We start from the raw sequence: 18,926 nt of genomic DNA on the forward strand, positions 1-18,926 counted from the left end.
AGCAAGTAGTTTCTAAGTCACTGGAGAACATTATTTGATACTATGTTTTAAATTATACATGATATAGATGTTTAATTTTCAGCATTTTAAATCACTAAGTATCTTTAATTTGCAGGTTTTATCTGAAAGAACTAATATTGAACCTTGGGTTTGTGCCAACATCATTCGTCTCTTTAATGATGATAACACAATTCCCTTCATTATACGTTATAGAAAAGAGCTCATTAATAACCTTGATGCTGATTCCTTGAGAGAAGTTCAGCAAACCCTAGAAGAGCTACGGTAAGAAACCTAAAAAAGAATAAGCCTAGTGTAAGGGGAAAAGGCCAATGAGGAACAGTGAGAAAGTGAATGACGGTATATTTGACAATTTCAACATTTTGTTTCCTTGAATTATTGTAATGTGGATATAGTCCTCTTTATTTAGCGGGTGTATGGAGTCCCTCTGCTGGTGTGTTTATGCATAGCTTGAGCATGTATTAGCAAAAAGGTCATTTGCAGTAAAAGTGTGTGCCTCGGAGTTTGACTGTCATCTTCTTTCATAGAAAAGGTTGGGCATAATGGCAAAATTAGGACTGCCAGCAGGAAACTCAGAAAGTACATTTTATTCTAACTCTTTTAACCACTCACATAAATCTGTCCTTTTAATTTCATAAAGTTCCTAAGTGGAGAGTTCTTTGGCAGTATAGAGTTTGGTAGGAAATATGTATATTTCCTTTTCCCATCTTTTTTTTTTTTTCGGAGACAGAGTCTTGCTCTGTCGCCTGGGCTGAAGTGCAGTGGTGCAATCTCAGCTCACTACAATCTCTGTATCCCAGGCTCAGGCGACTCTCCTGCCTCAGCCTCCCGAGTAGCTGAGATTACAGGAATGCGCCACCACGCCCCACTAATTTTGTATTTTTAGTAGAGACGGGGTTTTGCCATGTTGGCCAGGCTGATTTTGAACTCTTGGCCTTAAGTGATCCACCTGCCTTGGCCTCCCAAAGTGCTGAGATGATAGGCTTGAGCCACCATGCCCAGCCTTTTCCCCATACTTTTAATGGTTATGGTAATTTAACAATAGTGGATTGTAAGTTTTGTATGGTTACAGAATGGAAAGTACCTTTTTAAAAAAATTATGCCCCTGGACTCACTGTTAATAACTGAGAAATATGTGTACAAAGACTACAAGACTGACCATATTATTCGATAGGGTTTATTAAAACACTTCACTGCTTATGCATTTATTGCATGTCTCCCATGGGCACTGTGTTAATATGTACATTCTTCAAGTGTACAAAAAAGATCTGATTAAAATTGGATTATCATTCTACTATGAAGCCATTTTAAAAGTATTAAGGGTAATTTTTATAACAAGCTTGACAAGCTTTCCGTTATTTTGGGGGAACTTGCATCTCACTTTTCTACCTCTTTTGTTGACGTTCTTTTAGTGTCAGGAGAATTAAAGTGCTAATATGTGGAAAGTTATACTTCATTGAGAGGCAGAATCAATTTGCCAATGTAAAAATATAAATGACTAAATCAAATAGTCTCAGATGCAAATCTTCCAGAGCCAGGCTAGGATAATCAAGCATGGGGAATAAGAAGTGGAGATTACAAACCCTGTCTAAGAGGGGCAACCCCTGCTCGTCTCCAGTAGATTACTGTCATGCAGGGTTGTCTGCCCAGTTTGCTGGTTCTTCCTGTTTCTGAAAAGAAGCTGGTAATTTGAGTTTTTACGTAAGAAATTTCTAGGCCAAACAAAACCACTCTTGACCACACCTAGAAGGCCAGCAGTTTGCAAATTCTGAAGTAAGCTTTCTGTTTGGTTGAAGACAAGGTAATTAAGAAAGTCTGAGGGTTTTGGATCTGAAATTGGAGAAAGCCTCACAAGGAAGAAAAGCTTGCTTAAAAAATTAAAGGGTAGTCTAACAATATTTGGTTGTATGGGAGACAAATAGGAGCTGTATATCAAGAATATTATTATTTTCTTTTTCTTTAAAAAACCCTTCTATTGCAAAAGAATTCCATTCTCTGGGTTTCTATGAATAGGGGAATACATTGAATATTAGTAGAGGAGTGAATATTCCTTGAAGTAAGTGGGGGCATTGACTGGAACTTAAGAGATCTTTTTCTATAATAGAGAGATTTCTTTCTGGTAATGAGATATGATCTTTATTTTTTCTTGAGCTCAGCATTTTCTATAACTAGAGCATTGATTTTCAATTTGTTAATTGCTACCCCTACATGAGAAGTAAAACCAATTTAATAAGTCATACCACTTAAAAAATGAAATAGTGAATAGAAAATATAAGAGTACATTTATGTGGTAAAGGCAAATATTGTTTCATGAAATGTTTCAATTATGTAGCATGTATATGTATGTATACTGGGTTGCAACGTAAAACATTTTTAAATTCACTGTTGAAAAGTGAATTAAAGAGTATAATTCTGGATAGTAAGAAAACTTTTCTGTATTTTTCTCTAAAGATAATTCTCTTCTTCCTTATATGCAGGCTAATAGGACAAAAGGAATTGGCTTTTTGTTAAAATGACCTGGTAGGCTTTAGCCCTTGAAAACAGTCTTGGGCTACCATGACTATAGAAGACATACAGGTTGTAATCTAAGTACTGCATATTCTTCTTTTTAATTTATATTCTTCTCTTTAATTTATAGTCTTCTGCCTTTAGTTTTTTTTTTAATTTACAAGTAGATTTAATTTTCTTTTCCATCGATCATTTTGAATAAATCATATTATCATCTCTAACTTTTGCCCATCATTTTAGCAATACCATTATTAGGCAGATTCTGTAAATAGGAGGTAATACGATAGGATGAGAAGCATTAACTGTAACAACAGGCTTGTATATTCACAGTGAAAACCTGTTGTAAAGTGGGGGAACTACTGTGCCCACCCTTCCTTTTGTCGTTAGTTTTTTAGTGATCCCTGTAAATTGATTCCTGGAATCAGCTTTTCTACATGGAATCCTGGTTCTTTTTAGTGGGGAATGGTATTTGGAAACCAATTATGGGTGCTAGGTGTGCCCATCCTGAGCAGTGATACTCCAGTAGCAATGAGCATATCTAGTACCTATACCTTGGCTTTTAAGTATCATTCTTCTGATTCCAGGGCTGGGGCAGGGAAACTAGAAGATAAGCCTGAAATATCATATGCCAGAGAGTAAGGAAGTGCTCGCAGAATGACAGATACATGTCAAAAGGACACAGAAGCTAGCTTGAAGGGGTTACTTCTGGCCAAATCTGGAACAATTTGAACATTAAGATAAATGATAGCAATGGATTGTAGCACTAAGTAAAATAAAAAAACCATTAAATCTATAGTGATATAAATAAATCAGTGAATAAATTCAAAGTTTAATGAGGAATGGGATAATTATATAGTCTCAAAGTACCTCTCCACAAAATACTTATAATTACAAGAGGAATAAAGAGTACCTGTGTCTTGGAGAAACCCACAGATACTACCTTAATCAAATGATCAAAGTTAATTAGTAATGAGACAAATCAAAATCATTTGCCACCTAATAACGTGTAGTAAGAACACAGTATGACTTCTATGATATTTCTGCCAAAGATGCTCCGTCGGTATTTAATTGTGAGGAAACATCAGAGAAACCCAAGCTGCAGGACATTCTACAAAATAACTGTCCAGTAGCGTTCAAAAACATCAAGGCCTTATCAAGGAGAAGAAAATCAAGGAGAGACTGAAATATTGTTTTAGCTTGAAGGAGACTGTAGTTGCATGCCAACTACATGTAACCCATAATTCTTAACTGAATCCACTATAAAGGATATTATTGGGACAGTTGGTAAAACCTGAATGAGGTCTGCATTAGATGGTAGTAATATATTAGTGTTAATTATCTGATAATGATGGTTATTTTGTGGTTATGTAGAAGATTTGTATTTGTAGGAAATCACACTAAAGTGTTGGAGTGCAGGGATGTTAACTTATTCTCAAACAGTTCAGAGACAATAAAGTTCCTTTTACTTTACCTGCAACTTTTCTGTAAGTTTGAGGTAGCTTTGAAAAGAAAGTTTTGACATACAGTTTTGGTATATTACAAAAGTTTCTCTTTTCAGGGCTGTTGCAAAGAAAGTTCATAGTACAATCCAGAAAGTTAAGAAGGAAGGGAAGATGTCTGAGTGCTTGTTAAAAGCCATGCTGAATTGTAAAACTTTTGAAGAACTAGAACACGTGGTAAGGAATCCTTTTTATCTTTTAACGTAATACCTGAATATATTGCAATTTGGGTCTTCTTATGATTAAAGAACACCAAGAAATAAAAAGCTAACGTCATTAGCCACCATTATTTAATGCAACAAAATATTTATTCTTTATTCAATAAATATTTATAGAGTGTTTTTTTTGTGCTAGGCACTTGGGTTTACAAAGATGAATGAATACATAGTCTTTGTCTCAAGGAATTTCCAGTCAAGTAGGGAAGGACAGTAGATTATACAAACGCGAAGCTTATCAGAGAGGGCTGAACTAGAGATCCAGATGTGGATGTCTTCAGCCTGTAGTTGGTATGTGAAACCATGAGAATGGAAGAACTCACTCAAGAAGTGTTTGTTAGCAGGTCAGGATTGACCACTGGAGGTTACCACCTTTTGAAGTGTGGATGGAGGATGTGAGAGCATAAGGAGGTAGGAAAAAAATAGAGAAGTATGAGGAGAATCAGGAGATGATGGTGCCCTGGAACAGCAGGGAAGAGAGTTTTAGATGGAGGTCATGATCAGCAGTTATGTGTGGCAGAGAAGTTTGGCAGAATGAAGCCTGAAAAAAATATATATATTTGGTAATTAGGAGATCATCATGGATTTTTGTGATATCATTTCCTGCAAGGTATGTGAGAAGAGAAGCCAGATGATGGTGGGTTGGAGAGTGAGTGGATTAAGAAGTAGAAGAATTGGCTGGGCGCGGTGGCTCACGCCTGTAATCCCAGCACTTTGGGAGGCCGAGGTGGGCTGATCACGATGTCAGGAATTCAAGACCAGCCTGGCCAAGATGGTGAAACCCCGTCTCTACTAAAAATACAAAAATTAGCTGGGCGTGGTGGCGGGTGCCTGTAATCCCAGCTACTCAGGAGGCTGAGGCAGAGAATTGCTTGAACCCGGGAGTCGGAGGTTGCAGTGAGCTAAGATCGCGCCACTGCACTCCAGCCTAGGCTACAGGGCAAGACTCCATCTCAAAAAAAAAAAAAAAAAAAAAAAAAAGAAGTAGAAGAATTGACCGGCCAGGTGCGGTGGCTCATGCCTGTAATCCCAGCACTTTGGGAGGCCGAGGCGGGCAGATCACGAGACCAAGAGATCGAGATCACCCTGGCCAACATGGTGAAACCCTGTCTCTACTAAAAATGCAAAAAAAAAAAAAAAAAAAAATAGCTGGACGTAGTGGTGCGCTCCTGTAGTCCCAGCTACCTGGGAGACTGAGTGAAGAGAATCACTTAAACCTGGGAGGCAGAGCTTGCAGTGAGCCGAGATCGCGCCACTGCACTCAGGCCTGGGCGAAAGAGCGAGACTCCATCTCAAAAAAAAGAAAAAAACAAAAAAACGAAGAAGTAGAATTATGTGTAGAACACTTTTAAAGGAGCTTGCTTGAGTTGAGGACATTGCAGTCCAAGCAATGAGTTTTTAAGATGAGTGAAACCAAGCAACTAATTTAGCATATAGAAAAATATAAAGAATAAGATAAAGCACATGCCATCTTCATACAGTAAAGCATTTTCAAATTAGTTTTAATTCATCTCTGAAGGAAGAGGAAAAGATTGAGAAAAGGATTTCTTTAGCATTCTCAGCATGTCCTCTAATTTTGTATCCTAGTTTTAACTTTTGTTTTTTTAAAACTGAATCATATGTTTTCTGTCTTTATTTTCTAGTCTGCTCCATATAAAACTGGGAGCAAAGGGACTAAAGCCCAGAGAGCAAGACAGTTGGGCTTAGAAGGAGCAGCCAGGGCACTGCTTGAGAAACCAGGGGAGCTCAGTCTGCTATCATACATTAGGCCTGACGTTAAAGGTACTGGCTTTATTTACAGAGATCAACTTTGTTTCTTTTTTTTTTTTTTAATTTAAAAACGTATGTCAAAAAACTGTTTTGTTAAGTACTGATTATACAAAAGAATATTACAGCGTATGTAGAATAATTGAAATAAATCCTGACATACCTATCAAGTAGCCATTCAGCTTTTCTCTTTTGATGAAGTGCCTGTTCTAGTCTTTTGCCCGTTTTTCTATTGTATTGTTTTTCTTTTTAAAATTATTATTTTAAAATAATTTTTGTCATTTATATGTGTTGCAAATCTTTTTTCCCAGTTTGTAACTTGTCTTTTCACTTTCTTTGTGGCATCCCTTGATAAATAGGTATTAGTTGAGTTTTATTATAGTTAATCATCTTTTAAGATAATAGCTGTATTTTCTTTTTAAAGAAATTCCTTCATATCCCAAGTTTATAAAGATTCTCCTATATTGTCTGATACAGCTTTTATTTCTGAACATTTGTTTACTTGTAAAAGTCATAAATACTCTTTAAAAATGTCAACAGTTTTGACATCCAGGAAGTGTAAAGTGAAGCTCCACTCTCACACTTCTACTGTAGAAGTAAAGTGTATTTTTCTGAAATTTCCCTCCAAGTGTATCTTCCTGTTTTGTGTGTGTGCATGCACAACAGAGAATAAGAGAGGGAAGAAGTAAGGGAGACATATTTCTAAGAAAAACTCAAGGGAAATGACAGTTGATAAATGTCAAGATGCATTGGTTTTATTGTAAAAATGAGTCTTAGAGTAAAAACTTTGGTTAAGAGTGGCTTTTTCTCAGGAATTCGCTGTTAGGATTGAGTGGGGAAATTGATGTTCTGGCGGTCTCTACTCTCAAAAAATTATTTTTTTAATATTAAAAAATTATATAGTTAACATGTGCAACATGATGTTTTGATATACATATATTAATACATAGTGAAGTGAGTACTATAGTCAAACTATTCTATACATGATAATCAAGCAAATTAACATATTCATCATCTCACATAGTTACCTTCTTTTGTGTTAAGAGCACCTAAAATCTGTCTTAGCAAATTCACAGTATACATTACGATATTATTAACTGTAGCCCCCGTGCTGTATGTTAGAACTCTAGTCTTTTTCAGCCTATGTAGCTACAACTTTGTACCCTTTGACCTACGTCTTTCCACCCCGCCCCCACCTCCAGTTTCTTTTGTCCTTCTGTGGATCCCATAGGCTGGGACATGTAAATGTCTGTAGTGGGCGGTCTCTGATAACAAAATCCACAGTATGTACTAACCTGTAGAAAATTATAGCATACCATAGCCTGTTTTTATTTTAAATAACCCAGCAAATGTGAATTTGTGATTTAAAAAACTGAGTGGGTGTGTCTGTAAAATCCAAATATCTGTTCATATCCAAACACACTTAATCTTAATGTTTGGAGAAGGGCAATAATGAAAAAGTAAAATAGGATTATGTGAATTTAGAGATGGGTTGAAATGAGTAAAATTCAAGTTTGTTTAATTTTTAATGTGTATTTATAGTTAGATTTCCAAATGGTTGCAACACTTAATATTTTAATAATAGCTAAGACTATAGCTAAGCATTAAGGTTAACCACAGTGGGAAACTGTCTGTGCCCAGTCATCATATGTTTTATTAAAATGGAATGTTGAAACTTTCAGAATGTTAGATGCACGAAGGCTTATCGACTGCTTCTATTTTTATTTTTCTCCTTGTGGTTGATTTTCTTTCCTTCTACTCCTCACTACCTTTGGTACCAAGGTCTCTTGAGTTCTCTCATACACTGAGTTCCTACTGGGTAGGTTTTTGATAACCATATCTCTTTGGATTGTCCTACATGGTGATACTGCTGGAATATATGACAATGGACACTTGGTGATACTTCTTATAATGTGGATAGTTCAGGGTCTAGCACAGTTACAGTAGTACTGTACTAGCAGACGTGTGAGGACTTTTGTTTGCTTTACTCCCTCTTTCTTTTACCCTGATCAAAAATGTAGAATTATTATTAGTAAGTCTATATAAGCTAGGTACTGCTTTTTTTTTTAAGTTTGATAGGAATGTTTTCTCTTTCTCTTTGTCTCCTCCTCCTTTATGTTACACACAATCATGATCATCCTTAATTTTACTTGTTTTTCGAAAGAAGTTTCATAATTCCTATCATTCCTGAAGGAAATATTTAAGAAACCAGATAGTTCAGTTTTTTTTTCCCCAGTAGAAGACACTTCTTGCTTGCTTGCCACAGACCAGTAAGCATTTGGTCTGAATCATAAAGCTATACTGTGCCACAAATGGACTATGTCCTGGGAGATCCAAAATACTACTTTCGTGTCCAAGAGGAAGTTCTGTCATACATAAGAAGAGGTAGCTTAAGTGCGGAGAAAGTGAAAAGAAATGTTGGCCTTTCGGTTTTTGTTTACAGGTGTGGAGGTTTGAAGATTCTATAGCTGGAAAGATTTCATTGTAAGGCAAAGGATATGATTTTCTGGTTCTGTGTACCATATTTCCTCCTGATTTAACTGAGGTGCTAAACTTTTGGAACATCTGTTATCTTGGCTGTATTAAACCCACAAGATCTATTCCCTTTGATTGGGAAAGGAGCTTTTTCAAAACACAGAAGACTTTCCTTTTAAATTATTTTTCTCCCTGGTTGGACTGAGAAGGGGAATGTAATTTGAAAGAGTGTCCCAAATGATTCTGATAATTTCTGTCTCCCATTGAGAACCACTGCTCTAGAAGTAGCTCAAGGCATTTCCCTAGTGGCAGTTTTTTAAAGTTGAATGAGTATCAGAATTATCTGGGACACTCCGTGAAGTATTTCAGTTCCACAGTCTAGCCATTCATAGTTTTAACAAGTACCTGGTATGATTTTATTTTTGGGTCCTTGGACTACACTTTACAACATTTCTCTAGAGCTCTAGCACAATTTTAATTAGATTCATTAATTACATAAAGTTTCAAATTATATTCCCCTCTTACGATGGGGGATTTTCAAAGGCCCTTTCTTATTGCAAAGTCTATAATTTCTTCTGTCCTCTGCTTCCATTAATGGTTCTCCCCGTAGGTTCCATCTTTACTATTGACTTATCACCCTGGTGTTGTCATTAAACTTCATGTGATGATGCTCTGGGATACTTGGAACTCCAGGAATTAGTTCTTGTGAATGGTTTTCCTAGATGAAGACTGAGAGAGCTAACAGAAGAGCAAATGTTTATTGAGTGCTCTATGTGTTATAGCTGTTTTAAGTCCATTAGATATACAGTCTTCCATCTTGTAAAGGTAATTTGTTACTGAAAATTCCCTCATAGGAACGTTTTCTTAAAATGTAAATAGAATTCCTATTAGTTTCATTAGCCACATTTCTTTCTTTAAATTTCTTTAAAATGTAATTGACCGTTGCATAATACAGAGATTAGGGGAACAACCCCCACCCCCCCCCGACTCCCTCTTCAAAGTTGAAAATTTAGGTATAACTTTTGACTTTATAAAAACTTAATTGTTAATAGCCCACTGTTGACCTGAAGCCTTACTGATGACATAAAGCTGATTAACACACATTTTGTGTGTTATATGTGTTATATACCGTATTCTTACAATAAGGTAAGCTAGAAAAAAGAAAATGTTATTAAGAAATTTGTAAGGAAAAAATATATTTACTGTTTATTAAATGGAAGTGGATTATCATAAAGGTCTTCGTCCTCATCATCACATTGAATAGGCTAACGAGAAAAAGGAGAAGGAGGAGGAGGAGGAGTTGTTTCTGTCTCAGGAATAGCAAAAGCAGAAGTGGTGGAGGAGGTGGAAGGGGTGACGAGAGGCAGGCACCCTTGTTCCAACTTTTATTGTAATTAATCCATGTAGACGTGCAGACCGGTGCAGTGGCTCACGCCTGTAATCCCAACACTTTGGGAGGCTGAGGGGGGCAGATCACTTGAGGTCACGAGTTCGAGACCAGCCTGGCCAACACAGTGAAACCCCATCTCTACTAAAAATACAAAAATTAGCTGGGTGTGGTGGTGTGTGCCTGTAATCCCTGTTACTTGGGAGGCTGAGGCAGGAGAATCACTTGAACCCAGGAGGCAGAGGTTGCAGTGAGCCAAGATCGCACCACTGCACTCCAACCTGGAAGACAGTGAGACTCCATCTCAGAAAAAGAAAAAGAAGTGGACCTGTACCCATGTTGTTTAAAGGTCAGCTGTAAACATAATTACTTCAGTAGGTAACATAGCTATCCTAACACAACCAAACTAGATATTTTCTATTTATTAATTATGCCATAACAAATATCTTCCTGTCCTCTTTGGCTTTTGTACCTTATTACTTATTAAAACTTTACTTACAGGAAAATATACATATGATATGCAGTGCTTGTGGAATTCAGGTTTAGTGCAAAAAACGTTTCATGCAAATAGAATGATAAAGACAAAAGAAATGAAACAAAGCAGTGCAAATGATCTCTCTCAGTGTAAGCTGATGTCAGAAAGACCTTGATTTACAAGATTCATTGCTATAAATTAGCAAATTAGAAATGCTTAAAGAGAACTTAATGCTCATCTGTAGACAATTTAACTGTGAAGAGGAACAACTGCATGAAAACTCTTGTTTTGTGCTTTTGAGATTTGTGAAATTCAAATGGGTCGTTGAAAATGTGAAAAAATGCCCCATAATCCAAAATAGAAATTGCTTCTAAAGGATAATTTTTTAAACAAATCGAGTAGTGTCCCTTGGGTTTTGACTCTATTAATATATATTTCCCATAACATCTTTAATATTTGTAATCACTTCATAAAGGAGGTACTGTTATGATTCCATTTTTATAGGAAACTGAGGTACAGAGGAGTCAAGTAGGTTGCCCAGTGTCTCACAACTGGCAAATGGTAGAACCAGGATTCGACAAGGCAGCTGGCTCCAGAGATGCATTTTTACCACTGGGCAGTATATTATGTATTATGTCTGTATTATTGCTTTTGGAGACTTGTTTTTGTTACAAAGGGAAGCTAGTATACTGCTGCAATATCTTTCTGTCTTAAGACTGTCAACTTAAGGTTTTATTTTGACTGGAATTAATTTACTGTGATTTAGTTATAGAATTTAAAACCAATCTTATACTTTTTGTTTTTGTTTTCCTTTTTACCCTTCTCCTAAAGGGCTTTCAACGCTTCAGGATATTGAAATAGGAGTGCAGCATATTTTAGCAGATATGATTGCTAAAGACAAAGACACGCTTGACTTCATTCGGAACTTGTGAGTATCTCTTTTATGGAGTTTTCTGCTTTATGGACTCATGCTGTTAAGGGTCACACGGTTAGTGCTAATACCAATGTTCATTAAAAACTTTGTTTTCAGACTTTTTTTAAAAGTAGCAGAACTCTTTGTTCAAACAACAGACCCCAAATATATAAAACAGATAAAAGTAAAGTTGTTTTAATTGAATTCTGGACAGGGAGCCTGGAACTCTGCCTACTCACCCTCCTTACACTGAGGCATCTCGGTGGAGGGGCCTGATGAGTTTAAAAACCATTGCCTTACACAATATATACGAAGAGAGATTCATGTCCTTTAGAGTGGCATTGCTTTTTAAACATGTTGATTGTTATGTATGCTTATTTTATAGTATCTCGTTTCTGGTGTTTACCAGTGATTGGCTTTACTTGAGAATATGTAATATCAGATATGAATAAAAGTACTGACCTCCAAATGATTTTTAGCTGTTGAGGAGAGCAGCTTATCTATGGCATCACAGTCCCAATTTATCAGACATTAAAGATCTTTGACCTAGAGCCTTCTTGGGCTTATGGATTTTATGCATCATTAAAAAAACACATTAATTAAAAACCCTATTTTTATATTATTTTGTTCTTTTTCTGCTGTGTCTCAGAAGACAGGTTTCTGCTAGAGGTTTGTTCTTCCTCTCTCTCCCTCCACATATCTAGCTGTTTGAGCTGTGCAGAGGAGAGGAAAGGAGGAGATGACCTAGTTGACTACTGTTGCTAGAAAGAACTTTTGTATTTTCTCAGTGGCTCCAGCAGGAATGAGTTGAAGCAAAATAATTGCTCAGGTTTTAAAATGTGTTTTTATAAGTAATTATGCCACTTAAATTTGGTTCAGTATTATAAATTGTTATTGGAAGCTGTCCTGACACATCCTTTTGTTTCTCTTTTTTTAAGTTTTTAATTGACTGTGACTGTCTTAGTGATTAGAAAAGTCTGATATTTAGATCAGAGCTATTGGTTTGATTTCTATAGATAGTTTTGATCTTTTGCATAATTGCAGTTGGTTTCTGAATTCATTTAGGCATTTTATGGGGAGATTGAGTAGATATATAAATAGATCTGGAGGACTATGCTAGTATGAATAGGCAAAGAGTCCTTTTGATGGGGTAGTAATATCGATTTCATAGCTGGGCATCATTAAAAAAACTCACTTGGTAATGGCTTAACTTTTTTTGCTATCCTTATTTCTATGTATTCTTTACTAAAGCACAAATTAATAACTGCTTGTTTTTTGAACACTTGTGTATCTGAACAGGTGCCAGAAGAGACATGTTTGTATCCAGTCATCTCTGGCAAAAGTATCCTCAAAAAAGGTAAATGAGAAAGATGTTGATAAGTTTCTGCTCTACCAGCATTTTTCCTGCAACATAAGAAACATTCACCATCATCAGGTAAATAAAGAAATTGCATGTGCATGCTGATATAGTAATAATGATAATATTTTGGATTTGCCTGCTACTTTACTGAGAATTTAAATAATTTTATGTCAACTGTTTTCTTTTTTCTTTATATAAATTCTTATAATATTGTCATATCCTTGCCGCTTCACAAATTGGGAAGTAATGACCCGGAGAAGTTAATAAGCGACACTAAGAATTATTAGCAGAGCTGACAATATAACATTTTAGGTATCTTGACTTTTTGGCTGGTGATCTTTTTGTTAGACTCTGCTTCCCCGTATCCTTATATTTGAGCTCAATTCTGGATCTCTTCCATGTGAAATACAAATATGAGATATCTGATTTAGAATAAAGTGTGAGAGGTCTCATTTACTTATATAAATCAGTCATTGTATCTCAGTGTTTTAATTTCATTTTTCAGTTTACTAATTTTTTTTCCTAAGTGTAGTCGTAGGCTATATCTACATTGTGGAATGTGGCTTTTAAATTATATAGGGCAAAAAGGAGATAAAAACCAAAAATACAGTAATACTGGCGTTTATATTTACATATATAATGACATTTATTAGTGTTCTTTATTTCTTTGTATGGCTTCAAGTTACTATCTAGTGCCCTTTCATTCCAGTCTGAAGCACTTCCTGTAATATTTCATGTAAGGCAGGTCTACTAGTGACAAACTTCCTAGTTTTTGTTTTTCTGGAAAATCTTAATTTCTCCTTTTTAAAAAAATTTATGTTTAATTGTGGTAAGATGCACATAACATAAAATGTACCATCATAACCATTTTTAAGCATACAGTTCAGTAATGGGAAGCATAGTCATATTGTTGTGCCACCAATCTCCAGAAATTTTTTATCATGCAAAACTGAAACTCTATGCCCATTAAACATTTCATTCATTTTTTTATAGAGAGTTTTTTAAAATATAGAATTCTTGGTTGATGGTTTTTAATTTTTCCCTTTTAATACTAAATATACCATCCACTCTTATGGTATGGCCTCCATGGTTTTTTATGAGGAATCAGCTGGTTATCTTACGATGCCTTATTCATGACAAGTCTCTTCTCTCTTGCTGCATTCAGGATTCTCTGTCTTTATCTTTTGACAGTTTGATTATAATGTGTCTTGTCATGGGTCTTTCTGAGTTTATCCTACTTGGAGTTTATTGTGATTCTTAGACGTGTAGATTAATGTTTTTCATCAAACTTAAGAAATTCTTCATAATAATTTTAAAAAATATCCTTTCTGCGGCTTTCTCTCCTCTCCTGGGTCTCCCATTATATGTAGAGAGCATGATTGATAGTGTCTCACAGGTCTCAGCCTCTGTTGCTTTCTTTTCTTTATTTTTTTCTTTTTTCTCTGACTGTATATTCCCATTTGACCTATCTTCAGGCTTGTTGATTTATTCTTTGTATTCAAATTTGCTGTTGAACCCCTGGCACATTTTTATTTCAGTCATTGCACTTTTCAGCTCCGTAATTTCTATTTGGTTCTTTTTTATAATTTCTAACTCTTACTTTTCTATATGGTTGAAAGATCATTCTCCTGGCTTTCTTTAGGTCTCTGTTCATGATTTTCTTGAATTCAGCATATTGAATAGAGTTAATTTAAAATCTTTGTTTTGTAAGGTCAATGTCTAAGCTTCCTCATGGACAGTTTTTTTTTTTTTTTTTTTTTTTTTTTTTTTTTTTTTTTTGGTAAAGTCTGGATATGTTGTATTTTATAACTTAGTAACTGTGGAAATCAGATTCTCTCCCCTCCCTAGTGTTTGTTGTTGCTGCTTGTTTTGGGGGTGGTTTGCTCTAGTGACTTTTCTAAAGTATTTTTGTAAATTTTGTTTGTTATGTGTGGCCACTGAGGTCTCCCTTGTTAGCTTAGTAACCATCTAGTTATTTAACCGAGATTCCCCTAAATGCCTGGAGCCAAAAACAAAAACAAAATAAACCCTAAAAGAAAAAAATCCCCTAAAAGAAAAAAACCCAAACTCTCCCAGACTTTGCAGATTGGCACTTTGTTGGGGCACTCCTTCAACACTTAGTGAGGCCATTAACAGCTCTGCCGTAGCCTTTTCTTCCTGTTTGCATGGAGCCCAAAGTTCATCTAGAGGTGAAAGCTTAAGGTTCCCTCAGATCTTTTCAGAGCATACACCTAGCCCTCAGCATGCCCAGGAATTTTAAAAAGCCCCTTTTCCCTCAAATATCTTATTTCCAAGTTTATTTTTTCACAGGTTTTTTGGTCTCTGTGTTAGTTGCTCCCGTGTTATCCCTTACCCCTCATGGCTGGGGCTAATATATTTGCCTTTAAGTACTTTTGACAAAGGCCACCTGGGAGGCTTCTTCTGTCCTGAGTAAGTTCCAAGGCATGTGAAATAAAGACAAGCCCTTGAGTCAGTTCCTCAGGGACACACCAGACATCAAAACACACAACCATAGTTATTTGAGAATAAGGTCCATATTGCTCCTTCTGCAACCTGCCCTAGGAACGTGGGCTGTCATCTTCAGAGGCCACTGCTGAGCTGGAGACTGGGGTACGTTAAAAGTGCTCTCTTACAGAAATTCTGCAACTTCTTTCTGTGTTTCTTTCGTTGTTATAAAATTTTTATTAGATTCCATAGTTGCGAAAAAGTTAATTCTGACAGTTTTTGCTACCTTACCAGTTACCTTTGTGGAGGGATGGAATTTAGAGTTCCCTACTCCACAATTTTCAGTGATGTCACTCCTAACAACATCTTTAAAATACTGTATCGCACACTCCTCATTCTATTCCAGAGCTGGAGTGTGGCTTTTAACGTTATATAAAGTTTTCTTTATTACCTTGTTTAATGCTTTTTATCCTGAAGTCTGCTTTGGTATTAGGATTGCCTTGCAACCTGTGCTTTCTTAAAGGAAATTGACCCCACTCTCCCTACTCTTGTTTTAATCTCAGCCCTACAATTATATTAAATGCTTGCCCTTGGTCCTTTTGCCAGAGCTTTCCAAAGCCTTTAGAGTGAGTGAAACTTATTCTGTAGTCTAGTATACAGTTGGTAAACTTTTTCTGTAAAGGTCCAGTGAACAAATATTTAAGGTTTTGTGAGCCAGATGGCTTTTGTTGCAACTACGCAACTGGTGTGTAACACAAAATCAGTCATAGACAATGCATAATGAATGAGCATGGTTGTGTTTCAACAAAATTTTATTCACAAAAACAGGTGGCAGGCTGGATTTGACCCATGGGCCATAGTTTGCTAACTTCTGCTCTAGTGAATGTCTGAAGAAGGGTATATGTGTACAATATTCTCTGAGTTCTTACACATTCAAAATTGTTTTCTATGGCCTTAACACTTGAAGGATAGCTTGGCATGGTATAATCACTTTTGTTTGCATTTTCTTTCCTTAAGTTTCTTGAATATGTTGCTCTGCTGTTGGCTTCCTTTGTATGTTATATTTGAGAAATCTGATGCCAGTATAATTCTCTGTCTCCTAGAAATGCAAAGAGGTGGGTCCTATGTTGTGTTTTATTTATTTTCTTTATTGGTTTTATAGTTTTTTGAGAAAGGGAGGGGGAGATTTGAAATTAGGAAACTGCCAGTGTTTTTCAAACGTGGAATTTCTCAATAAATAATTTTAAAATTTATTTTTCTTCCTATCTGCATTTTACTGCTATAAAGAGAGAATAATAGAAAAAAAACTAGTATTCCTAACCTTTCATGTAATACTTAATTTTCATCATTAAGAATGTAATTGTTTTGCATGGTGGCACATGCCTGTAGTCCCAGCTACTCAGGACCCTGAGGCAGGAGGATTGCTTGAGTCTAGGATTTCTGGGCTGAAGTGCGCTATGCCGATTGGGTGTTCACATTAAGTTTAGTATCAATATGGTGACCCCACAGGAACGGGAGACCAGCAGGTTGCCTAAGGAGGGGTGAACTGGCCCAGGTCAGAAAAGGAGCAGGTCAAAACTGTGCTGATCAGTAGTGGGATTGCTCCTGTGAATAGCCACTGCATTCCAGCCTGGTCAACAGTGGGACCCTGCCTCTTAAAAAAATAAAAAAGTAATTGTTTTTCATTTAAGATGACACAGATGTGAAAATTTTTTGTTTTGTTGTAACAAGACATGAAGAGTGTTGAATTATCCCACAAATATTTCCTGAAAGGTTATTTTATGTTGGGTCCTGTTTAGGGTGTAGAGGTAACATGGCCCTTGCCCATTTAAAGATTTGAAATGTTTCACTATTATATCTAAAGTTGTCAATTTTACTTTTGTGTACACTATATTTACCACATCAGGTGAAGTACATACTTTCAATAATTTGAAAGAAAGTACAGTGAAATTTTACATACGTAGTTATTATAGTCTACTGATACAGGTATAACATAATGAAAAATAATTTTTAACAGTACCAGTGGCTAAGTATACTAACATTCCTTTTGCAGAAGTAGTTTTTCTGTCTTATTTTGTCCACCTTTTATGTTGATTTAATTTTATTGCAACTTTGGAAAAACATTAATGCTTTTATTCTGTTAAAACCTAGCCTTCTAATTTCTGCTTGAAAATATTTTATTGGGCTCTGCATTTTAACTAGTGTGTGTAGCAAATGTGGCATTCTGAGTTAGTGACTGAATTTAAGATTATGATTGACACAGGCTTCTGGGTGTGACAGTATTCAGGCCTGGGAAAGCAGAGCATTTTGGAAATGTCAGTTTTGAAAAACAGCACTGCTGTTTTACGAACTTTTTAGTTTATCATGTACAGGCCGGAGTGATGATATGCTAGGTTACAAAAACAGCTTCCCATTTCCTATAGTGCTGAGACCTCATGTCCTAAATGTGAACCTTACTTTTCAGCCTTTATGTAGATAACCCCAGCACAGTATCACAGAATACAGAAATGAATGCAAATGATGAAAGACAGTGTGGTGAAGGAAAATTACTGTGGAACTCTCTCCAAGTACTGTGGGAATAGCCGTTATTAGCTGCTTAGTAAATTCTTCCAGCTGCATCTTTTTTTCTTTCTTTTTCAAATTGGTCCTTAGTGTGATCTTTTCTACCACATGAATTTGTAACTCAGTCTTCACATTCTCTCATGGGACTTTCTGTTCCTTATCTTTATTGGTGTGTCTTTTTACTGACATGCAATTTCCTGTGTCTTAACTACCTATTTCCTGTTCAATATCACCATCTGCAATAATTCTGCTTTAACCCGCTACTCACTTTCAATTTCAGTTTCTGTCCCAAGCTTTATTATTTCTGTTACCTTATTCCCTTCTCCACCATGGGTCTTCCTGTGTGTCCGGATTTTTTGTAAGTTTGACGTATTACATTACTAGGTATGGTGAAAAAGAGCAAAAAACCTCCAATAATGTATTGTGATATTATGGTATACTTATGTAAATCGGAATGAAATAACTCTCCTCTATATTGTTGTACTCTACTTAATTTATTAGAGAAAATTTCTTGTATGAAGAACTTCTGTTTACTAAGCTGGCACAACCTATAGCAAATACGGAAGTCTCTGCTGAGCTCAAACTGAAGTTTATTTTATATTCACAATTTATTTCTTTATAGATAGTTCTATGCAGTATTATTGAATATATTGTTTTATGTAAACTTACTTTTTTTTTTTTTCTTAGACAGTATCTTGCTCTTTCACCCAGGCTGGAGTGCAGTGGCAGAATCCCACCTCACTGCAACTTTCGCCTTGCGGGCTGAAGGCATTCTCCCACTTCAGCCTCCTGAGGAGCTGGGACTATGGGCATGCACAAGCACACCTGGCTGATTTTTGTATTTTTTGAGAGTTGGGGTTTCGCCATGTTGCCCAGGCTCATCTTGAACTCCTGAGCTCAACCAGTCCTCCTGCCTTGGCCTCTCAAAGTGCTGGGATTATGAGCATGAGCCCCCATACCCAGCCGAAACATTTATTTCTAAGTGATTGTTCTATTTCTGCTGATGTTTACTTTAGAAATTTCTCAAGTATATAAGAAAAGAAAAAAGTCCCCTATATAATTTTTTTAAAACTCTGACAATTTGTTTGATATTTAAAATTTTACTCAATATTTTTAAAATTTAAATTAAAGTTACAAAAAAATACGCTTTTTATCTTTTGACATTCTTTTCAACATGAAGCACAAATTGAGAAATTTTCATGGTAGAATTATTTTGTGGTAATATTAAGTTGAATTATTCTAAGCTTGTTTCACCACAGATAGGAAGTCTAAGTTTTTGTTAGAGATCCTCATGGAAATGTG

The 18,926-nt window shown here is 35.9% G+C and overlaps 1 protein-coding gene across 4 annotated transcripts in view; it reads left to right on the forward strand.

Moving 5' to 3' along the window:
- The window catches only part of SRBD1 (S1 RNA binding domain 1), a 222,113-nt gene that overhangs the window by 25,463 nt on the left and 177,724 nt on the right, over positions 1 to 18,926 (forward strand). For all 4 annotated transcript variants that reach the window (XM_009442416.4, XM_024354336.3, XM_063789122.1 and 1 more), the window contains exons 5-9: positions 116 to 282; positions 4,085 to 4,202; positions 5,884 to 6,022; positions 11,176 to 11,272; positions 12,557 to 12,692. In XM_009442416.4, coding sequence (XP_009440691.3) covers positions 116 to 282; positions 4,085 to 4,202; positions 5,884 to 6,022; positions 11,176 to 11,272; positions 12,557 to 12,692 — 657 coding nt within the window. The remainder of the gene's footprint in view (positions 1 to 115; positions 283 to 4,084; positions 4,203 to 5,883; positions 6,023 to 11,175; positions 11,273 to 12,556; positions 12,693 to 18,926) is intronic.

This window comes from Pan troglodytes, chromosome 12, assembly GCF_028858775.2.
Source record: "Pan troglodytes isolate AG18354 chromosome 12, NHGRI_mPanTro3-v2.0_pri, whole genome shotgun sequence".
Taxonomy (NCBI): Eukaryota; Metazoa; Chordata; class Mammalia; order Primates; family Hominidae; genus Pan; species Pan troglodytes.